The 24,689-nt window shown below is 40.1% G+C and overlaps 2 protein-coding genes across 3 annotated transcripts in view; both read right to left on the reverse strand.

The window, feature by feature from the left end:
* Positions 1-1,746: 1,746 nt before the first annotated feature.
* On the reverse strand, positions 1,747-24,038 carry ANKRD46 (ankyrin repeat domain 46). Of its 2 annotated transcripts, none has more exons than XM_080639613.1 (4): positions 23,794-24,038; positions 10,418-10,760; positions 8,964-9,122; positions 1,747-3,791 (listed from the first exon to the last, which is right to left on the reverse strand). In XM_080639613.1, exons 2-4 carry the CDS (start codon positions 10,726-10,728, stop codon positions 3,575-3,577), a joined length of 687 nt encoding a protein of 228 aa, XP_080495739.1. In that variant the 5' UTR covers positions 10,729-10,760; positions 23,794-24,038; the 3' UTR covers positions 1,747-3,574. The 2 variants fall into 2 exon arrangements, with proteins under 2 accessions (XP_080495739.1, XP_080495738.1); XM_080639612.1 differs by lacking the exon at positions 23,794-24,038 and adding an exon at positions 21,248-21,281.
* SNX31 (sorting nexin 31) overlaps positions 22,402-24,689 on the reverse strand; it is a gene marked incomplete at its 5' end in the record, with an annotated part of 28,145 nt that continues 25,857 nt past the window's right edge. Inside the window, 2 exon segments of the mRNA XM_080639614.1 lie at positions 22,402-22,831; positions 23,790-23,853. Coding sequence (XP_080495740.1) covers positions 22,740-22,831; positions 23,790-23,853 — 156 coding nt within the window. The 3' untranslated portion in view covers positions 22,402-22,739.

The following is a 24,689-nucleotide window of genomic DNA, read 5'->3' on the forward strand; positions in this document are numbered from 1 at the left end:
CATTTAAACATATGCTAGACTTGCAAATTCTGAATGTGACGACATTACCCAGTTTTTTTGAGTTTGCAGAGAGTTTCATTTGCAATTTGCACTTTTTGGTATTACTTTAAAATGATGTTAAGGAATTTCTGAATAAACTACTTAATTGGCATTTCTCTAAAGTATTACGACCAAACACATTTTGATTAGATAAACAGCTACCTAGCTAAGTAGCCCACCTACAACATACGGGCAAGGTGATCATTTTGCCTTACTTAAGTTATTAAAAACAGAGAGATGGCTCATGCAAAAATCAATCTTCAGACCAGCTGCAGATCCCAAAACCGACTAAATCTTCTGTTTCAATAATTTAAAGTGCAACCACATTCTTTCTCTCATAACAGCTTTCCATGATGATACTCCTCACAGTGCCAGATATGTCCAGTAATGAAATACCTGTTGTATTGTTGCAACCAGAAACAACCCATGACAGTCATAGAACAGATCATCCCCTTCCACAAAGCAAACTACCAATATGAGTGAAAACAGAAGCCCTTGAAGATAAAAATATATGGTACATGAGCAAGCTACTACAACGTAAGATAGGTGTGGAATAAATGTGAGCGCAGGGACAGCCCACTGCAGTATAACCTAAATGCATCTATTTTACACTCCAGTTTACCTTGCATGATCTTGTCCACCAAGTTTTATAACACTGGAAAAAATCACTTCATCCCTCCATGATCACTTCCTCTCTCAATTACTTATTCTGTTTTAGCTCATTAGCTTGAGAACAGTTTGAAACAACAATCTGTCTTGAAGAGTGCTTTAGCAAAATGGAGTCCCTGGATCAAGGTATCCAGACTGCAACAATAACTAAATAAAAGAAATCTTACTGACCTATAGACAATCTGAACTGATCTACGTCAATATGCTGGAACACTGAAACTCCCTATGACAACAGTTTCAAGAGGAAGCAGGCTAAAGTCTGTTCCTGTAAGAAAGACAGATCGTATTCCTTGGAATCTAGTGTAAAGGAGGTAAATTAATTCTTTAGAATCAACCTTTGAAAAGGAAGATGTTAATGTTTACAGGTATATTGAAAGGCAGACCTGCCCTTTTTCAATAACAGAGGTATATCCAGAGCAAATTCCTCTTGTAGTCAGATGTTTATCACATCCTTATTTCAAAGAGTAGCAGTCATTACACAGTGAAGTTCAAACACTGCTTTGGATCTCTTTGGGTTTAAAAAGTGAAAATACGTTAATTTGGAACATACGCACAGTTTTTTCAAACCTTTTCAATGCACAGTTCTGAAGCTGCATAAGCTGCTGTTGCATACATAAACAAAGTACAGCAAAGTAGGAAAGGCTACTTGAGGCTCAAGCTTTGCTTTCTTGGCTATATTTTGTACCCCTTTATAGATAATCTTAAATCTCGAGGGACCTCTATACCACCTGTTCAATACCTGAAATCTTATGTAAGAGATAGACAGGCCAGACAGCAACTTCAATTCAGTAACACCAGTGAAAATAAACCAGGCAAATCTAAAGAAACCATGCTCTAAAACCTCATTTATACTGACAGTGTGGCTGCCATTTCTCAGGGTGGGAACCTCCACACTTCTGAAATGCTCATTATCAATGCACAACAAACAAACAACCTCAGTAAGATGGGGTAGCATCATTACCATGCACTAATGTAATAATAAACAAAACCATATTTACTACATATATTTATTTGTGGCATTCACCCATACGAGAATACAGTTACAACTTATGGAGATAGCACACTGAGAGACAACACGATTATCCAAGAGACAGAGTATTATTAACAGAAATGTACTTACTGAGAGAAGTAAATGTGATTTAGGTATCTATGAGTTTATAATTCTCTGTTCATGACCAGACATATAATAATTGAAATATTCAGAAGAGGAGCACGCGCTGGGGTTTTTTTTTAGTTTGGTTTGTTGGTTTTTTTCTCAGAGGCTTTCCTTCCTGCAGCACTGCAGCTGCTAGAAAAATATCATTTCATTAACCTCTGACGTAACAAATGAGATCAAGAATTATTCAGACGCAATTTAGAATGGGGCCCGGCTCAGTGAAGCCCACGTCACACATCAAAACAAAGACAACAACCCTCTTTACTCAAACCCATAAACAAGAAAGAAAAATACACGTGGTAGCAGAACAGAGAGATGTAGGTTACTTCTGCCAATACTTAGTCATTTAAAATTTCTTAACTGTTATATGTTATTTAGCAACAATTCAGGAGTGGCTAAGTCAAAAAACAAAGATTCATTAGGTTTGCAGAATTCATTTTGGTTGGGATTTTCAAGGCAATAGCAAGCAAGAGAGTCAGCTGTCTGATCAGCATAGGAGGGGAGAATCTGCTGTCTTTGAAAGCCTCCAACTTACTGCATAGTACCTTTCTAGCTTTCATAAAAGAGTATCTTAACTGATTCATATCACTAGGCTATTTACGAAGGATGGCACAGCTAAGTACAGAATGGGTCAAGATTTCATTTAATTTCATACAATGTTCCTAAATAGTAACATTTAAAATCCTTTTATTCTGCATATTCAGAAAATGATCCATAAGCCTGTAAGTGTTGTCTGAAAACAACTGAAATGGAAAACAATTCTAGAAAGGAATCCAATTCAGTCGAGTCCTCTCCACAGACACAAAAACAATACTAATTGTATGGTTCACTCTGGTCCCTGTGGGCGGAATAAGAAGTTATCCTTCATTACATATTTCACAATGACCTTATAGAATTATTATATACAGAGCAGAACACCTAAATCACTTTTTAATCACCCTCACAAAGAAAGGCTTGCTTAGTAACATTGCAACAAAAAGGCAAAATTTTCAGCCTAAGGCTGAAACAACTTTACTTCCAAAGCACAACAAACAGCTTTGTTCTACAAGATTTACTTCAGGCAGGTATTAACAACATTAAATCCATGTAGAGAAGAAACACTACATTAACCTAATAAATAAAGGAGTGATCTATTCATTAAAGACACAGAAAAAACTCAAACTATTTCTCATTCTTTTTATAAGCTAGCAGATATGAAACTATGGAGAGGTATTAAAAGAACTACGAAGTTGCAGCTTATTACTGCCTATATATCAGTACGCATTATTATATTATCCAGATTTCTTGAGGAGGACTTCCAAAAGAATATTTTTCTTTCAACTGGAGCACGCACGCAAAAATCCAACAACAGATTTACCTCTTCATAGGGAAAATAGATCAAATTTGGTTCTGTACTAGGATATATTTTTCACGCCCAGGAATTTAATATTCATTAGGAAAGGCCTTTTCTATTCATAATATTTTATCAACAGAGAGGATTATCTTCACATCTTATCTGCAAGTCAAGGTAAGTCAGAGATAGCTTAGGAATGCTTTAGAATTTAGTGTTTTACTTGAAATGAATGAATCCCTCTTTCAAAGGGGTTAATAATAAGTACAAAAGGCAAACAGTATCTACAGCTGCCACTGCCTGCACCAAGAGAATAATTCCAAGAAGCTCAAAATAACATTAGAACAGGAAAAACCATGGTGCACTTCTTCACATTTGCTTCAGTGCACCAGTTCAGGCTGGTTTTCTACAAAAGGAAGTACCCCACTAACATAGTACGCTATGCCAAGCGACAGAAGAGCAATGACAATGATGAGGAGCAGGACCCTCCAGAAGCCCAGGTCTTCCACAAACTCTTGCCATGTTGTCCGGAAACTGGAAAGAACTCCTTCACCTTGCTGTAGGTTTGGATTAAGGAGGGAATGGCTTTCCATCGCACTACAAAGGATTAAAGTTAAAAATACATCAGAGCAAAAGAATGCACCTTTAAGTATGACAGTAATCCTACTAAGAGCAACTGAAACATTCTAAATTAAAAACTACATCTACACCTACAGATTTACAGCATTGCCTCTGCTAAGTCAAGACAAAGCGGATAAGGAAAAGACTCCTAACTCTAAACTTAATTTACTTGAAAGGATGTTTTATTAACCTGTGTAAAAAGAATGCTATTTGTTTGTAGGCTTGCCACCTAGAAGCCTTCAAAAGTCAGTTCTCATAATTACTACTAAATACAGCTTAGTAAACTTTAATGAAGCATAAGCTAAAACCTCAAGAGGCACAGCTCACTAACAAATTATGATGTAAAAATAACCTCTGATTAATAAAATGGAAACTTTGACCAATATAATTTACGTTCTGAAATCTGTAGTGATCTTTACTACTCTTCTGAATCTCTTTGTTCCAGAGGCCTCTTCTCTAGCACAAAATCATCACAGAAAACAATAAATTTGGGTAACAAGAAGTTCAGAAACCTTCTGATCTTCAAGACAAATTGGCATTGCTATGTTTTCTACCATATGGTGTTCAGCAACTGCTCTGATGTTTAACATTCCACTATCAATCCATCAGGCCCTCTTAAACTGTAAGACTACAAATTAGGGACTAGAACTCTCACTTTGAAATGAGAAACAAATATAAAATCAGAATGAAGCTGTCATCTTGACAATGAATCTCCTTCAGAAAAACAAGTTGTTTCAAATACTGCATGGCTTCTTGTACCATTCTCCTTATTTTGGTGGTTTCACAACTAGTCTGTAACAGCAAACTGTTGCTGTATGAAAAACCTCACAAAGAATAGGGAAAGTTTCTCATCACTTGATTTTACTTACGTAAAATTTTAGCCACCTGCACAGTCCTGCTACTTCTCACTGAAGTGAAATTACACACACAGGTGTTTACAGGATCAGGCTTTGACAAGCACAGAAAAGAAACGGTGAAACCAACTACGTACATGATGATGTCAATAGCAGAAGGTAAGCAGAGAAAACCCAGGTTTTTTCCCCCTTCTAATTGCTTTCAGTTACCACATTCCTATATATCTCTTATAGCAACAATAAAAGAAAACATTTCAGGGAAAAGTAATTTCCATGTCAAAACTAATTGCAGAAATGCCATTGTTCTTGGTGACAATAATAAATTGACAAATGATTGTTATCAGAAAAAGGTCTCATTTATAAATCTTTCTCCTAAGATTACACCACTGAAAAACTTCCCACTATTCATAAGGTATTTTTTCTTAGGAAGTACAGCCACTGAAGAATAATTAGCCTGAACTCCTGTAGCTTGCTCAAGTATTGCAGCATCATGAGCAGATTTCAGAAATTACCTGTTAAACAGCTTGGCTTTTTTGGGTTTTAGATATTTACCCACTGTAAAGCTCTTTTTGCTTGCCCATAGCTGCAAGATTTAGTCATCTTCCTTGCTTATTACGGTTTCCCAAGCAAAACAAAGGGTTTAATAAGACAGTCATTGGTGTCGAACAGAACTACTCACTCATCAAGTACTAACTAGTTAATACATAACCACACAGAGGTTAAATAAAGGTGCAATGCAATTTAAGTGAAAAGATCACGCTTGCTCATGAAATAGAAAAGGATACATAGAAAACACTTTTGCTATTTTATATTACAACCCAATTAAAATCAATGTCATTCCCCTGTCCTGCCACAGGCAGGGACATCTTCCACCAGACCAGGTTGCTCTAAGCCCTGTCCAACACTGCAAGGGATGGGGCAGCCACAGCTTCTCTTTGGATCCTGTGCCAGAGCCTCACCACCCTCATACGGAAGAGTTTTTTCCTAATATCTGATATAAATTTTCCCTATTTCAGTTTAAAGCCATTCCCCCTTGTCCTATCCCTATGTGCCATTATAAAAAGGCCCTCTCCAGATTTCTTGTAGGTCCCCTTTAGGTACTGGAAGGCTGCTCTAAGGTCACCCTGGAACCTTCTCTTCTCCATTTGCCAAGTGCAAGGTCCTACACCTGGGTCGGAGCAATCCCAGGCACAGCTACAGGTTGGGCAGAGAAGAGATTCAGAGCAGCCCTGCAGAGGAGGACTTGGGGGTGTTGGTCGATGAGAAAATGAACATGAGCCGGCTTCAGTGTGCGCTCGCAGCCCAGAAAGCCAACCGTATCCTGGGCTGCATCAAGAGGAGCGTGACCAGCAGGTTGAAGGAGGTGATCCTGCCCCTCTACTCTGCTCTCGGGAGACCTCACTTGGAGTATTGTGTGCAGTTCTGGTGTCCTCAACATAAAAAGGACATGGAACTGTTGGAACAAGTCCAGAGGAGGGCCACGAGGATGATCAGGGGAGTGGAGCACCTCCCGTATGGAGACAGGCTGAGAAAGTTGGGGCTGTTCAGCCTGGAGAAGAGAAGGCTGCGTGGAGACCTCAGAGCAGCCTTCCAGTACCTGAAGGGGGCCTACAAGGATGCTGGGGAGGGACTATTCATCAGGGACTGTAGTGACAGGACAAGGGGTAATGGGTTAAGACTTAAACAGGGGAAGTTTAGATTGGATCTAAGGAAGAAATTCTTTACTGAGAGGGTGGTGAGGCACTGGAATGGGTTGCCCAGGGAGGTTGTGAATGCTCCATCCTTGGCGGTGTTTGGGGCCAGGTTGGATGAGGCCTTGGGTGACATGGTTTAGTGTGGGGTGTCCCTGCCCATGGCAGGGGGGTTGGAACTAGATGATCTTAAGGTCCTTTCCAACCCTAGCTATTCTATGATTCTTATTCTGAATTACAGCTGCTTAAGATGGTAATGGTAATGCAGCAATGCATCCTACAGAAGAGCTTTGTGCCCCACAGCCCAGACAGGTGTTCTCTTCTGTTTCCAGCACAACGTGGAATTGACATTTGGATGCACTTGTGGGCACAATCACAGGTCATGCTGTGCTGCGTACATGGACAGACTGTCTGCATTGGAAGATTGAGAGAGTGAGCTCTCCCTCCAAAGAGCACAGTGCCACTCCTCACCAGGAGGAGTGCCAAGCAAGTGAAAATAAATTTGACTTGGGAACCTAGCTCTGGCCTCTGCTTCCAGAGCAGCAGCGCTGCACGTAATAAGGAGCAGAAAACTTAAGTCAGAGACTGTTTTCAGAAAGAGCAACCATTATTCCTCCATAGGTTCATACATAATGTAAGAGAGTTGGCGCGGTGGGAGAGGACAGAAGACATTCATCTAAGTGTCTCTAAAATGTGAAAATAATACTAAGAGGGAGGAACAAAACTGCGGAGGTCTGAAAAGCCAACCGTTATGAAGACATTATTTATTTACAAAGCAAACAGCAGAAAGCTCACTTCTCTTGCTGCTGTAGGCATCTGTTATTTGTTATTTTAAAAATAACCTATTTCAGACATTTTAAACACGTTCACAAACAAGCTGGGTAGCGCACTGTTTATGTCTCTGTGCCTCTCCCCAAGGAGAGTTGCTGACTTCCTTGCCAAAGCAAACAATATAACATTTATGAAGGTCAAATAACAGAAAGGAAGCTATGTTCATTAAAGGGACACTATCGAATCAAAAACTGGAATTTAAATGAGGCTGAGCTGTTGGTCCATGCATTTAAACAAAACCAGCATAAATGCATTTCTGTGTGACAAGCAATCTTCAGAGAAATGTAGTTAAGATAACATGCATGAATTCTTTTTATACCCATGTCATTTTGAGAATAATACTACATTTTCTGTTCCAGGGCTTAAACCAGTCTCTCTGATGACTGAGGTCACTAATGTATAAGAATGAACTTCTAATCTGCTCACTGGGAGTATCTTAGATAACAACTCCATCTACACGGTTTAATTTTCATTTACAGTACCAGCTGTGTACATTTTGACACAAACTGAACAATTATGTGACAAAACTCCCTCTCTTGTGTAACACAGTGTTCCAGCAGTCACAGTTCAATCTCATTATTAGACAATAAAAACATGACAATTTGAATAAATACAGTATAAAAGCAAGCATTCCAAGCAACACTGATATCCTGTTTCTAATATCATTAAAAAAAACCCCCACAAACAAGCAAATAAAATACCTACAACAAAACAAACCCCCACAACACAACACAACAAAACAGTACTGGAAAGATCTCTTGCATTATTAATCTGAGACCCATGTTCTGTCATGTTTACTGGCAATTCAGTGATCTCTGCAAGAGAATCAGCCTCCTTGAAAACGTGCAAGGCTTCTTGCCTCATCTAAATCCTACAAGAAGGCTGTCTTGGAAGCTCACTGTAAAAAACCACTCCCAATTTTCAATCAGAAAAGTATTTGTGGTTTATCTGTGTCCTTTTTCTCCTGTGCTGTCAACATCTTTTGTCTTGAATAGTCACTTTACGTTGCTCAAAACCAGTATTTCTTGTCAGCAGCCACACACCTCAGCCTTCCCTCTGCCAGACTACACAGAGCTCTAGTTGCCTTCCTTCGCAAGGAGACGCAGTTGCCTTGAGCACTGAAGTAATGCTTCTCCACGCTTCTTAAGGGATAAAACTTATTTTGACTGGGGCTAAAGAGCATTATAGACTGTACTACACAACATATGTTACACTGCTTTCTACAACAGCACTGGCAGCTTTATACAGTGGAAACATGTCATTTGGTGCTTTGTAGGACTTCACTGCGTTTTCAGGGTAGCAGCAACTCCTGGAACTGACTTCACTACTTCCACTTGAACTACATCAAGCCTATTCTCTTATACCACTTTCCACTGAGGAACTTCCATTTTACAGCATACAGCTTTAGATAAATAAATTTCCACTTTGTGCTCCTGAACCACAATTTCTCCCTACTAATTTCCTCTCCCTTGTCATCCCAGGTTTTTGTCTATGCCATCACAGTTTTCCTCTGAGTTGCCTGTATCTTACTTCTTAGTCCCACTAACATGCTACTACATTCTGTGCCAATACAATTTATGCAAATTCTAAATAAGCACATTCCCAGAATCAGACCTTTATGAATTCATCAGTAACTTCCCTCTAACCCAACACATTCCCTGAAATTGTCAGCAGTCTTCCTGAAATCTTCAGTTCTCCTTTAACTATCAAGTCAATTGCAGAAACGGAAAAGCCGTTATTTCTCCTAGTAATTATTTTTGTTTTGTAAATACCTTTCACTTTCCGCAGTTTGCATTGTTTCCAGCTTTGAGTGAGCTCCTCTGTTAAATCCTTTCACCTCTTGCTCCTCTAAAGATTCCAGCAGTCTAATCACATCTTTATTCACACCCCTTCGTTTTGCAAGAACAAGCGGTGTTGCACCTTGGTGATTGCTAAAATAACGCCACAAAAGGAAATGAGAAGAAAAGAAACTTTTAATATAGACATTTTGTAACAAGACAACTCAGTATAAAATATTACAATTCATTAAGTCCCCAGAACTATTTTCAGTCATACCAGACAGTAAGAAATTCCCATCTATACAAGTTATAACATAATTGACTATACAAGAAAATTGGTATGTTTAGGTTTGAAACTGCACAACTCTTCTAAATAAAATCGAACTTCCCAGTATTGTAATCTAATTGGAATCTCTGGGTGTTAGAACAAAAAAATAAGCAGTAGATTTATGGCAGTGTTCAAATTTAAGCTTAATTTCAAGAAGGAATTGTGCAATCTGGTTCCTCATAGTTCCTTTTCCATGGGAGTATTAGAACATCAGGCAAAAATGAAATAAAATACAGATGGTCCCTCTGCTGTTATTAAAATCTTACCAAATAGGAGTAGAGCTGCCTTCAGACTAAGCATTTCCACCACTTGTTTGAAATCAGGACAAAGAAACCCCAAGCCACAGCCCTTAAAGAATCTGGTCTTTTGCTGAATTGAAAACATTAAAGCAGATTCAAAAACTGAAAGGTTTTGAAGTTACTACTGGTTTCGCACATGTTGTAAGTATGCACAAAGTGCCACAAACAAAACAATTCCACTACTGCAATGAAATAGCTAGTTATTTTGCAGCTTGAGAGCTTACATCTGAGCCCTGGCATCTGACAGCTGCTGGAAGCCAGAAGGAAAGACTATACAATATTTAAAAGAAGGACTGAGTCACAGATTTTGAGGGAGGGGGAAAGCACTGAAAGGAAGCATTGTTACCAAAGGAGCATGGGAATGAATACACATACACTGTATTTCCTTTGTCTCATACAGTACAACAATTAAAACAATAGAACTCGAGTGGAGAAAATTCTTTTAAAGCAGTCAATGCGATTTTTCCTTTGGTGCCAACCACCCACACCTGGCTGTCTGGCTAAACCAGGGTAGCAATGTCAGCGGTGAGGCAGGATTAGATCCAGCAGCCTCCACCAGCAGCTGCTCTGTTTATTTGCTTTGCCTGTTGCACAGACTAGCAGAAGTGGCCTCTTATTGTTTTCCTGCCTTCTTAATTTTGTGGGATTTTTAAATGATATCTTAAAGTGGAATTGCACCACATACAACATTTCAGTAAGAAATTAATACGCGAGGCTCTGGCAAGAGAAGACTAATGTGTTACAAAATATATACATATAGAACATTAAACTTTAAAATAAGTTTAAAGTAAAAAAAAAAAAAAGAAAATAAAGTGACTTACCAAATATCAATTTTTAGTCCATTAGAAACTAGGAACTGGATGGTGTCCACATGCCCACACAAGTGAAGGGCTGTGTTACCTTGGTAGTCGGTGGCTAGTAAGTCAGCGCCAAATTTATGCAACAGTTGACAGATGTCTACGTTTCCTCTGGCTGCAGCAAGGTGAAGGCCAGTTCGGCCTCGGCTGTCACGAATATTGGGGTCAAAACCGCTCTCTAGGAGTCGTTTGGAATAGTTAAAATCTCCATCAATGCAAGCTTGCAGCAGTGGCACATTTGTCTGGGAAGAGTCGTTTACAAACACATAGGACATCGTTCTGATTCTCTCTGGAGCAGGTGACTAACCTGCAAATAAGGTGGGAAGAAATTACGGTGAAATCAGGCAAATAAACACGATTTGGTAGAGTGCTTAGGTTTCCCAAGCAAAAATGCAAACTAGCTCATAAACCAACTCTGAAATCTTCATGTCATACATACTAACTTTGTGTGCTGCATTCCGTTCCGGTAATATGGATAGAGCCCCTTTCAGTCTTACACCTCTGGAAACAGCAGTAAAGCTTTATTATTACAGAAAATGGATAAGATCAACGTCACAAATGCAAGACAAACCATTAGCTTTCAACCAGTAAGAGATCACATGGAGTGGTATTGGTACTAAAGGGCAAAACAGTGGAGATCAGAACTGAAAGGAAGAACCACATTTCATAAACTGGGAAACTATATACAATCCAGTCAACAGTGATGCTAACTACAGTTCTTGCTAGCGCTAAGCAAAGCTCCAGCATGATTTCTACCATCTGAATTTGAACTTGATGTACAAAGTACAGTCAGCTGCTGCAAATGCGTGATTACTGTAAATACTAATTCCTTCATTCTGCAAGAAACGTATTTCTCAATACTCTTTGCAGAACATTATTTTTATAGTGCCACAGATATACAGACTACTGAAAAACAAGAATAGCAACACTGACCATAGAAAACTGAGTGTACCGTGTGAAACTACCCACCTGAAAGTGGAAACTGAAAGTGGGTACAAGAAGGACAATGGCAAAATCAAGTACAGAGCTACTGTGGGTTCAACTAGAAACTCTATATAAGGAAACACAAATGTAGTTTCTCTGACTTAATATTAAATAAAGGATTAAGTCCTTTTCTGTATCAGGACCTAAAAGAGGAAGATGAATCTTTCACCATGGATTTCTTGATAGAGAGTATTTAATGAACTGTGATTTAAGTTTTGCAGAATAATATTTTAACAATGAGTCAAATTATGAGGTTATGATGACAGTGTGCTTATGGGACACAGAAAAGATGACTTAAAAACAATAGGGAAAAAAGGGAATGTCTATGCAACAGGATGGTAAAATATGCTTGAGGCAATGCTAAGAAATGAAAACATCTAAGAGACTGGACAGCACAGCTTCGCACTGCCTCAGAGAAGAGGCAAAACAGGGAAAAAAAACATATTAACCAGTAAAAATCCTTAGAAGAAATCTCAATATGGAAATGACACTGTTCAAGTGACAGGAAGGAAAAGTGATTTTACTAGATAAACTTTGAATGGAAACTGAACTGAAACTTCACTTGAAACAGCGTATTTCACTTGCCCTGGGGTTTGTATTTTGGGCTCATGATGTAGCAGTGTTCTGAATAGCTCTTGTTAAGTCTGCTATACGCAGATTTACATTTTCTCATCTATATAAGGTATCCTTCCACACCAGTGCACTCATTCAGCCAGGAGAACGGAAACATGGCCTGTAGCCAAAGAATTAGATTTAAAACCTCTCCTTTTTTCAAGAGTTTATAATGTCCGTATTCTACAGCTCTTCCCCCATGTTTTAGATCAAATTCCAGATCAAAGTACCTACAAAAGTAATTTCAAAATGTTTACACACTGGTCTGATTAACAGCTGCAGCATCTGGGGCTGTTGAGGTTAATAAATCATATTTAAACTTCATTATTTTATTTCCTATCTGGACAAATTCTGCTACATGTATCAACACTGTCTAGCTTCCCAGTGCAGGAATGCACAACTGGGTTTTTTTATTCTTGGATGCAGAAGAGAAAGAGATGGGAATAACTTCTACATCCTGGTATCTGTATGAGGAATGATTTTAAGCAGAGTACATTCCACTAGGCTGCAAGCATGTTTTTAAGCACGTGATGGCATATCTCTGGCTCAGGCACCCTTTTCCACAGTCATTTCCAATAGCAAAAGCCAGTTCACTGATGTACCATAAAACATTCAATGCAAGACTGGTGTCATTTAGGGCACTAACAGCTTTCTTATTACTCTACCCAAGAAGAAATCAAAATGTACTTACTCGTATTTCCAATGAATATGTTACAAAACCCCTCAGTGTTGCAAAGCTGGAATTCCCAGCTGACAGCAATTTCAATTTTCTTGCCTATTGCCCACCCAAGTCATAAATGATAAAAGAATTTCCCTTCAACTCTGTTAGTCTCTTTGCTGAGAAAAATATTGGGCACAGTTTCTGTAAAATGTGATTGTGACCTTTACGTTCCGAACTAAATCTTCCTTAAAGCCAGGTCATAAATCATTTAAAAACCTCTGATTATTAGCCATAGTAACAGTATATCAACAGCACAAAACCCTACCTGTACTTGATAAAAAAATGGTGGTTCACTCGTAAAGTAATACTTGAGTGTTTAAACCTGTTCTATAAAACAAGGCTTAACATAACACAACAACAGAATATTATGCTGGAAGAGACGTATGCTATTTGAGAAACAGCACGGCACACTCTGTTAAATGTAAGCTAATGTTTACACTTTCATACCAGATGTGTATATCTACTAAACCCTTACAGAATTCCCTGTTACTTCACATATAAATCTGATGAAACATTAGCTAATAATACCAGAAAAAAACCTGTCACTACCTTATCTTCTCAGGAAAGGAAGCACAAAGATTAGCAGTTATCAGAAAGTGTGACTGGAAGTCATTCTGATTCAGAATTCATTATGACCAGAATCTTTCAGAATTGATCACTGAAGTGTAGAAGGCTAAAGTGAAACCTCAGTGTTTCACATAAAGAAAGACAAGATCCCAACAAATCCTTCTTCCCAAGGCAAAAAATCTGGACCATCTGGTTTGATTTATCTTTGTGATTAAAAAGATTTTTTCCTACAAACACAATTCTATTTCACATATGGCTACCTCACCTATGCCAGATATGAGCTGCATACAAAGCTGAACTATACACCATCTTTAAACTGCCAGTCTCCAAATGATACGTTCTTTCCTCAAATTTAACCCAATTCAGCAGTGTTTCTTGTCTAGCAAAACTCAGAACAAATTACAATAGTCAACTTAGATATTTTTGAATAAGCAAACTGTGGTTACATTTCTGACCACAGTATGTATCAAAAAGCTTATTGCTGTAATGAGTATTTAATGCAATGGATTTAGAAACAAAATTGCAAAGCACTGGCTATTCTCTTCAAATCGCTCCTGAAAGATGAATTGGATAACAACTCTGAACCTGCCTAGGAGCTGGTACACCTACATTAAGCACTGATGGCACAGGCATATATTAGGACAAACAGACTTGCATTAGGAACAAGACACAAAAGTATTGCAAACTGAGCATTCTTAATATCTCTATATATTCCTGCTACTACTGGAGTTAAGTACATCTGATTTGGTTCAGTAAATGACTGCTTCTAAAAATGGATCAGTATCTACTTAAAATATATCTTTTAAATTATAGGGTTTAAAAAAAGAAAAAAAAGTTTTGATGTTAATAACTTGGTCCTTTGATAGAAAATTAGGTTTTGTGGGAAAAAAAGTAAATCAAAGACGTCCTCCCAACCAAGAAGGATTCCCATTAGAAAGGCATAATATAAGAATAAATTTATCCTAAATTATACAACTTGGATACGGCCTCAACACAGTGTACTGTTATTAACAGAACTTTAGAAATTATGCTGTAAGCAGTGCGCTAGTACAGGATAAGAAAATTTAACTGAATGTTCTGCTTTCAGAAGGAATGCTTATATTAAGTGATTCTGTGAGATTTACTTATCTGTATTAGAAGCCAGTTGTCTCTCAGGGCACTGCGTACAACAGTAACTCAATGTCACACCTTGATCTGCTGTACAACACATTCACACCTGCAGAAGTCAGGAGTGATCTTGAGTAACTCAAACCATAGAGCTAGATACAAGTTCTGTCGCTTCTTAAACTAGTCCTAAATTTGCACTAATCATGGACAGTTTTATTTTGCAGTAAATATACGCCGTTGCCTCTGCCTTCTCATTTTGTTTAAGTTACCAAATAGCTCTGGAAAAAGGAGAGAACAGCTAGATTGTGAGACAGAATCACTAATGGGACCCATCTCTCCACTGCAAAAATGTGAATGAACTTGACAAGTTGTAATTCATGAGCCAGCCACTGCTACATGGGATATCCAGTTCTGCAAAACTGCGACATTTCCAGGAACATCCAGAAAAACTGAAGTAATTGTCCCTATTTTAAAACAATAGTCAGGACAAGGGAACAATACCAGATTGCTCAGTACTTGACACTTCCTCAATGTAAGCACACACTTCAACATCTAGAACTGACGCATCAGTAAGACTACAAGAGAAACTGCCTCCTCCAAGAAATGGAAACTAAAAGTCGAGAAAGAGAGCATTTTGAGAGTACTTCAGTGGCAGTGGCTTGCGAAGCTCTTCCTCTTCAGTCTTTAAATGAATGAAAAACATTCTAGTCCTTTGCTTAAACTGAAAGCCCATGATCTCTGAAGGCAATGTTTCCTGGTCAAATGGGATTGTTCCCTTAAAACCACTATGTGAACATAAGCTCTATATGGATTTACAAGATTAAATTTTTAAGTAGGCTTAACTTAATCATTTAAAACAAACAAACAAAAAACCCCCTCCACATTACCTTGTGCTTCCTCTGAACATCGATCAATTGCTGAAATATAAACCCAACAATATTATTCTCTTCTTTCTAGGTAGGCTGAGGGAGAAATTCCTTGCACACGTTTTCATGCACACATGTATTTATGTGCAAGTCACTGAGAAGTCATTTAACTGAGTCAATGTTATGTTGAGTAAAATACCATCTGATCAATTATAATTTCTGTTTAGGAAAGAGCCCCCTTATCTACATGAAGTTTCACTGTATCTTCCATTAAAAACCTGTATCTTATGAGTTCAACAGAACAGTTCTACTGCTTCACTAATAAGGATCTGCTGCTAAAAGCAGCATCTCAGATTCACTACAGCACAACGCCCATTCTACCCAGAGCTATATTTTGCAGCACTCTGGTTACTTTTTCAACGGTTCCTGGATTCAATGTAACAGCAGGTTTGTAAGACCTACCTCTCCCTTCTGGTCCCTAGCCAGACACATGGGTAAGTGGCAATACAAGAACATTATTTATACCATTTGTTTTCAGCCATCCCCTTCTGCAGACATGAGACATACAGGTATACTCTCTTGATGTCAAGACCACCCTGTGAGCAGAAACTCTGGTGTACTGCATATACCTACTGCTTTGCATGTACAGGCTATAAAGTGCTTTATGAAAAAATCAGAATAACTATTGCTGCTCATCTATGGATCAGGAGACAATGGCATTGAGAAACAGGAAGCTTTGCTCATCAATGTACAGTATGCCAACATTACAAGACAAAAAATGAACAAGATCTCAAATACCTTACAGGGTTGCAGAATACTTCCCCAGATAATATAGTATATGCATTGTGTATTTATGTATACAAACTAAGGGAACAATAGGAAAGAGATCATTCTTTTAAAACACCTTTATTGACAAGCAGATTCACAAACATTTTATCCTTACTACATTTAAATGGTAAATCAATTGCATCACATGCTTCAGTGCAGTTAACTTCTATCAAATATACATTTAGGCATTTTTGAACCTTGCTCATTTTTCATCTTCCACAAAGGAACTATTTAGGAAGAAAGGCAATTTACAGTTTTCTTCAAATCAGCTGTAAATTCAATTCCCCACAACTAGCTCAGGTAAGTCAGTAAATAACTGCAGTACTTCCCTGATAACTGTGGTCGGTTTGCACACATCTGCTTTTATGGGAAGTTACTGAATCACTTACATTGGTCATATTCATCAACCTTTTCACAGACCTTTATTCAAATCCCTTCTTTGTTTCTGCTGGGAACAGGTAGGGTGCTAGTATATGCTAGTCAAGAAATTATCAAAGGTCACTGCATATTGTTTGGTGGTTGGTTTATCCGTTTGTTTTTTAACAGAGCAGAGAAAATTCGTCCCACTCCTAATGAAGTGTCTGCATTTAAACTTGCTGCAGAGCCCGAAGCAGCCCTCTGCAAGAGAAGGCAGCGGCCAGCGAGGAGCAGCGAGGGATGCAGGCAGGGGAACACTGCCGCCATGCGGGGTGACAGCTTCCGGGCGGCAGTAACTGCGGCACGAAACCCACTCACAACACCCCCACTGTTGTGTCTTCCGAGAAGGGAGCGGTGGGAGGCCTAAAAGGAAGATTTTATAAAGCCTGATGAAAAAGACTTCTGGAATCCAAACTGCTATTTCCCTGTGGTACAAAGAGCAACCTCCTTTAAGCTCTGATGCTGTACTTGTGCAACGAGGACTGTGATATAGGGCTTGAGCTCTGAAGACAAAGGTATTTCCTTTAAAAACACATGCATTTATGCCAGTTTCTTTAAAAAATCATGAAAACTAAACCCAAAACACCTCCCAAAATCTCAAACCCTTCCTAGACAAACAGTAATTCTGGGATGAGAAGTTTACTAAAATGGGAAAACTTTCAGTGTCCAGCAGGAATCAGCAGAAGTCAGAGCTTAGTCAGCTTTATTCCAGCTATAAAGCAAACTAACAGCCAAGAACCTGTCACTAAACCACTTATTACTGTACAGTCCATATTTTCTTACTTTATTTCTTATAATGTATATAATACCTTATGTCATCTTAGTCATACATAACCTTGATGACATGACCTTAGTAACATATGCAACACTACATCCAACAGCTCGTGAGCAAAAGTAGGTCATTTTAAAAAGCAGATGTCGCCTAAATTTTTAAGTCATTTATATAGAACTGTATCTTTGACTTTACCTTTAAAATATTATTCTACTTGTTCATTAGAGATTGTGATTTCACATTAATCATTAAACCAGTTTATCAAACCCAAATAGTTAATTACTACTTGCAAATATTCTAAATCTCTATCAATACAGCACGACTTTAAATATTTAATTGGATCATGTTGGTTCACGTTACATGACATGATAAGTAAGATGATACGGTAATGCTATCAAGGTCATATTTCTAATTAATATATATTGATGTTATTTTTCATAAACAGTTGGTTTACCATGCTTAGGCTCAAAATATTTTTCCAGGTAGGCAAACCTCTAGTAGTACTGTCTGCTAATACTATGTCTTAATGGACTGAAGGGGGTAAATCAGCAGTCTACAGGTTCCAGGGACAACTGGCAAGTCCAAGGAGAATCAGGGAGGCCATCCTTAAGCTCCTGATGTGCACAGAGGCTGGAACTGACTAAAAATACAATGGAAAATTACTGGCAAGATGTGAAATAGATTTGAAATTGTAACTATGGCACCTGAGAGTGAAGTAGCTCAACTAATGTTTACCAATTTCATCAAAGGATCCTGCTGAGCCTAGAAACAGAAAACATCACTTGTACAGGGAAAACTTCCACCTTCAAATAACTTAGTAAATGCTAGTAACTTATGTGAAAAAGCCTCTATACTCAACATGAAAGCTGCTGCCCAGACAATGAACAGCAACAGCCACATTTCTTTAAAGAGGTTTGGCAGGTGGTACTCAGTCCTATTTGAGAAAGGGTGGAAAAAACCCATACAGAAGAAAGTCCATATCAATTGTCACTCCCGTGAATAAGAAGCTCACATAAAAGCAGCTACAGGAGATCACAGCAAAGGTCCATTTAAGCCTAGCATTATTTTTCAAATGGTGGCCAAAAGCAAAGACCAGGGAGAAAAAAAAAAAAGGTAGAACAGGTCAAGTGTAGGTAACATTGCATTTTCCATTCAAAACTGCTGAATGGGGTTCCTGTATATTTAGCACCCTTCAGTGCCCACCCTGTGAACCTGCCCATTCTCCTCTTCAACACATCTAATATCCGCAACATACTCTGGTAAGTTCTCCAACTCAATTCCCTGTGAAGAACCACATCTTTTGATCTTGCTGAATCAAAGCCTCATTAGCTTCACTTGTGGACCAGCTCTCCAGCTGGAAGAATGGACAGTTGACCCCTGCTTGTTCTTTCCCTGCCACTCATGATTCTACAGGCCTCATCATATCCTCCTCAGAAATCAGGATGAATTTTACAGTTTCAGCTTTCTTGGCCATTCTCTGTATGGAAGGGGGTCTGTGTCTTTGACCATTCTTGCTTTGCTTCTCCTTATCTTTCTAATTTTTACTATATGCTTTCTGAGCTGGAAGATGGAGCAGGGGAACCACACAGAGCATTTGAGGTTAACCATGGATTAACACAGTGGCACAACAAGATTCTCTGGTTTGTTCTTTATGTGTTTCCCAATAATATTCACTATCTGATTTGCCTTTTTGACTGCTGCTGATTATTGTGGTTACATTTTCATGGAACCATACAATGTAACTACAAAATACTGCTCATTACTGTGAGACCAGTATTTCATATGGGAAGTTAGGATTCTATTTATGCTATCTGAATCACTCTCCCTATACTAAATTCATGTGCCATTACATTTAGTAACCAATTACTCAGACTTACAGGGTCTTTCTGCAGCTCTTCATAGTAAGTCTTATCTTTGCTACCCGTCATCAGCTAACACTAGCACCTTGTTGCTCACTGCCTTTTCTAGGCTGTTCATGGAAATGCTAACAGTTCAGAACCCAGAAGAACCCTGCAGAACTAAAATTCTCCCACTGAAAAGACTGATCATAAGCTCACAGAAACTGCTGTCCTGGATCAGATTAATCCAGCTTGCCCAGCACTCTGCTTTCAACAGTAACAATCAGAGATCCTTCTTTGGGAGAGCACATGAGCCTGGCTGCTCTCTGCAGCCCATTCCCCAAACACACCCCAGCAGCCCCCTCCCTGACTCGTCCTTTTAGCAGCCCAACAGACTTCCTGTCCATGAGTTTTTCTAATCCCTTGCTGAACCTGTCTACACTGCCTGCACAACTCCCCATCACACCCACTGAAGTCCTTGCCTATAGCCATCTGAAACTGCCCTCCCAGCCGCCCCAGCAAGCAACCTCCATCCCACTGCTGCAAGACTGGATGAAAAACTCATTTTATCCACTGCCTTCATTTCATAAGTCTTAACCATGACCCAGCCGTCTCCTCTCTAATGTGAACAATCCTGGCTTTCCAGTCCTTCGTCTTAAGGCAGCTGATCCCTTTGGCCCTTTCAGTTGTCCTTCTACAACCCGCTGTATCCTTCAGATGCAGAGAGCAGAAACACACTTCCCCAGATGTGGGTACACCAAGTTGGAGCAGCAAAATGGTGCCCTCTGTCGTCTTGACTTAGGTGACAGCAGAATCTCAGTAAACACCAAGACTGAAATTTGCTGGATGAGGCCCATGCACTCAAGACAGGCCTGCCAGCCTGTCATCTGTACTACAGAAAGCTGGGGATCCTGTATTTCACATAACACGTACAAAGCAATGCCCTCTGAAATATTCCACGTGCTTATATAAACACCCTGTAACTACCTAAAACATACTTTGGGTTCGTGTTGCTTTCAAACGGTAAGAACTTCATCTGTAAACTGTGTGCTTACCAGTCTGCAACTGCAAACCCATGCTCTTTAAATTGTTATTGTTCTTATTTCAAACTCCAGCCCTTAGGATCACTGAAATCTCTTTGTCTAGTACTGTAACCCTCTTCTGTATTGCCAATGCCTCCCAACCCTGCTTCACTACCAAATTAAACCACTGAGGTTTTAAATGCTACATCATGATTTTTATTTAAATTATCATAAGGCTGGTCTCAAGATAGATTATCAAAGAACTAATTTTATAATCTTTTATTCTCAGACTTGATGGAGTTTCTTTTCAATCCTGCTCACCAGCTTGTCTCTAGTTACTTCCCCATCCTCTTTACAACTCAGGTGTGATCCCTATTTTTTCAGCACAATAATAATTCCTTTTGCAGCAGCTGATCAAAAATTTAGTGTTGTCTAAGGAAAAGAGTAACTACTCCATTTCCCTTAAAGACAGCAATTACTTTATCAAAGACAGCTTTGAGGCCACGTTAAAAAACAAAACCACACACTGCCTTTTAGCCTCCTTTATCGCCTGTTTCCTCCCCAGCAACACGTTCACACAGGCCGCAAGCGCTGCACGCTCACTAACACCCTGTCAGGACTCAGCCGCTGTCCTACCGCCGTCCCCCTCCCGTGGCCGCGGCTTCCGCAGTATTCCCCGTTCTCAACCCACTAACGGGGCACCGACACCGCTCCCCAGCAGGTCTCGGCCCGGTGTAGCTCCTGCCGCCGCTCGCCGTGCCTGTCACGGCCGGGCCCTCTCTGCGCTCCTCCGGCCGAGCCGTCGCCGCCCTCACCGGCGGCCTGGGGCAGCGCTGCGGCCCGCTCCCCGCCGCCGCTCCGGCCACAGCGCCGCCGCCTCGGGGCGACCGGTGCCGCTGCTTTTCACCCCCACTCCGCGACGCGCAGCGCTCGACAGGGCCCGTGCACGGCGCCCACCCCTCCCCTCCCCTCTGCTCACGGGCAGACCGACCCACACCGGCGATCCCCCTGCAGCCCGCCCCTCTCCCCGCGCGCCGGGCGGATCCCCCGCGGTCCCTACCCCTCGGCGGCGGCTCAGCGCGGGTCAGGCGAGCCGACAGAGGAGGAGACGCGCGGCGGAGACCGCCCGCGCCCCCTGCTGGGCGGAGGCCGCTCCAGGCTCCCGCTACGTGCTGCGCGGAGCGGACGCACGGCGCCTCACAGAGCTGCCGCCGCCCCGGAGCCGCGGTGAGCAGGCGCGGCGTCCTCCGGCCCCGAGAGGAAGGTTCGCTTACAGCTTGCTGTTGTGCTTTGAGTCGCTTACCCGGCTGCACCGGGAAATAAACCCTGCAAAGGGAGCGCGGGCTGCAACGGGACCCTCGGCCCCTCCCCTGGGGCGGCCGAGTAGGGAACGAAGAGCGAGAGGCAGAAAATGAGAGGGAGAGAAGAGGGGCAGCAGCTCGAATGGAAAGAACCGAGGGTCTGGGAGGATACAGAAACAAAATTAACAAAAATTGAGTAGTTGACTGTTTTTATTAAAGGAAACATCACGAAGTTGTTTACCTAGCCCTTTATTTTTTTATACTGCTGTGTGTGCTACAGCATAGCTGAAAATGCAGGCAAGGCTCCTCTGCCCTTGGAGTGGGTCCAGCATCAAGGTGCTGCGAGTGTAAGTATACAAAAGGGCTGAAGGTATTTGACCTCCCCCAGAATACATTACTGGGGCTTTGGGGTTTGCTGGGTGTTTTTAAATTATTATTATAATTTAAACTTTCTTCCTTCCCCTTTTCTCACAGCTGATCCTGCCTTTCAAAGGGAGAACACTAAGAAGAACCCCAGATCCTTCTAGCCTGGTATGGAGAGTATCATGGTTTAGGCCCTTTAGTCTTCTTGCAGTAGTAGCCAACTTAGGCATGTGGCTAATGGCATGCCTACCTTTATCCAGCTACCTCAGGTACTTGCTTTCCCCAGTCTCATCAGTGTAAACCAGCACAACTTCTGATGTAGTGACATAGGTTAACTGGTGCTCTCCCCATACTTAGTCAATACCTTCATTGTCCAAAGCACAGCAGCTTCTGAGTCAGCACTGACTCAGCAGGTCAATAAGGGCATCACATCAGCACCACATTCCAGAAAGGAATGACTGGCCCTGATAAGGGGGATGATTGTAGGAAATCCTTTTCCATTCACTAGGAATGCCTTTTCCAGACAAATGTCTAGGTGGCAACAGCCTGCTCAGCCATAACCCCAATACTCACAGAAACATAACTGATAGGTAAATATTTTTTCTCCTCTAGTAGCACCATTTCTAATTAGCCCTCCCCTTTCTGCTCCAACAATGTCAGTCTGGGGGGGAAAAAAGGCAAAAAAAGCATCCATGTAAGACATCTCCAAATTCTCAGCACCTTTTCAAACTGGTTCACTAGAGTTGTAAATACTACAAAGGACTCTGCAAAGGCAAGGAATTACACTGAGGATTGGGGGAAGTTTTTTGCCCCTATAGTTCAAAGTTTCAACAATAGCTTTATTATTCCCAGACAATTAATTTTGAAAGAAAATATCCAAATAAATTATTACAGGTCCTCTTCTCCTATTTTCTCAAACACACAGTCATCTTCATTTGGCCTAACCAAAAATCTTTTCCTTAATATAAAACCCAAATGAACTACCTGCAGTGAAACAGACAGTTAAAGAGTATATGTATTTCAATAATTATAGGCAAATACAAAATTAAGCTAGAAAATTTGACATGATACTGTTCAGGAACAGTGGTTGATCTCTTTAATTGATACTTGAGAGAACACATTTTATTTTCCCTGCTGGAACAGGACAAAAGAACAGTTGTTTCTGCTCTTAAGGCCTATTGCAGTGTACTAAGTGTGGTGCAGATTGAATGGCAATTCCAAATGTGGTAACACATCATAGAATTGTATTGTAGAATGGTTTGGGTTGGAAGGGACCTTAAAGATCATCTAATTCCAACCCCTCCGCCACAGGCAGGGACACCTTCCACTCGACCAGGTTGCTCCAAACCCATCCAACCTGGCATTGAACACTGCCAGGGATGGGGCATCGTCAGCTTCTCTGGACAGCCTGTTCCCATGCCTCACCATCCTTATAGTTAAGACCTTCTTCCTAATATTTAATCTCTTTGTAGGAGTACAGTGATAATAACAGATCAGCATAACAGCTGATAAATTATTGTCTGAATAGACAGTCCAGTGCAGCAGTCAGATTTCATAAGAAAATCAAGAACAATCCATATGCATAAACAATCCCAGTGTGGAATCCAAGTACGTCAGTTGCATCAGGGGTTGCATGTGGATATACACAATCTGTATATACTCTCTGTAACCTCAAGTGTCTCATTCAGAAACACTTACAAACAGCAATAAAATGAAGCAAGTTGTCATTAAACCCAAACCAAAATAAATTTTTCATTCAGGCATGTTTCTTGCCCTCTTCTTTCCCCATAAGTTCAAGCTTAGCTCCTTCTCCTGCCTGAAGAAGTTCATATTAAATTTATTAGGAGTCTCCCTAACCAGAAAAACAGAGGTTGGGCTAAACAGCACTAGCAAGCAATAAACACTGTATTTACATCTTGGAGACAATTTCTCACTCACTAACCTGCTTTTGTTGGATGCTGGATTTCTTACTATTTATCATGGATTCAGTCATCTTCATCTCCTAAACAGATTGAAAAATTTAAGTTTACAGTAAGATTGCTCCCCCAACTACGGTAACAAATTACACTGAGCAAAGCAGCATTCAGTTAAACCCAGCAGAAAGTGTCAGAAACGAACTAGCATGGTTACCCTTCTTATAATTCTGTTTTAGTCCAAGCTAATGAAGTCCAAGCAACGCTAGCAACAGCTGAATATTAAAGTAATGAATGGTCATCTTCATAATTAAAGGTTTACTGTACTTCCACTACAAATAAACTTGGAGAGGTCAAATCTATTCCAAAATTAAAACTGGTCTTCTGAATCATTTATAGTTTAAAGCTATGAAATAACATGCTGTTCACTGCCTCATTGCTCACTGTAATCAGCATGGGTCTAGAAGATCACACGTGTTCCTTCCCTTTTTTCTCTTCAGAAGTTTTCAGTTAGCAGACATTCAAAACCTTTACATAGCACAAGGTTAAATAAAGCCATTATTAATGCTGGAAATTATTTCTTCAATTAACAAGTATCTAAACATTTTCATCCTTAAAGGCTACACAAAATATAGCAGAAGTATTTTGGCTACAAACCTGAATTTCATTCAATTAACACTTCTATTTAAAACCAAAATGTTTCTCGGTATGAATGTCACAGATCTCAAATTGGTCTAACATTGCAGCAGATGGAGCAAGCAAGCAAAGTGGGGGGAAAACACAGAAGCCAGAAATGGATACAACAGGGTAGTGCTGAACATACAAAAATTATGCCATAGATATCCTTTATCATATGCAGCAAAAATTTAAGTCAAGGAGGGAAGGCAAAACAGATTATTAAATCTCTGATGATAACATTTTAAAT

The sequence above is a fragment of the Psittacula echo genome (genome assembly GCF_963264785.1).
Source record: "Psittacula echo genome assembly, chromosome: 2".
NCBI lineage: Eukaryota > Metazoa > Chordata > Aves > Psittaciformes > Psittacidae > Psittacula > Psittacula echo.

Coding starts and splice junctions, on each gene's coding strand:
- ANKRD46 (XM_080639613.1), bottom strand. CDS start 10,728: ATGTCCTATGTGTTTGTAAACGACTCTTCCCAGACAAATGTGCCACTG. Junction 9,123..10,417: donor GGACTAAAAATTGATATTTG/GTAAGTCACTTT, acceptor GCGTTATTTTAG/CAATCACCAAGGTGCAACAC. Junction 3,792..8,963: donor CAAACTGCGGAAAGTGAAAG/GTATTTACAAAA, acceptor AATCCTTTGTAG/TGCGATGGAAAGCCATTCCC.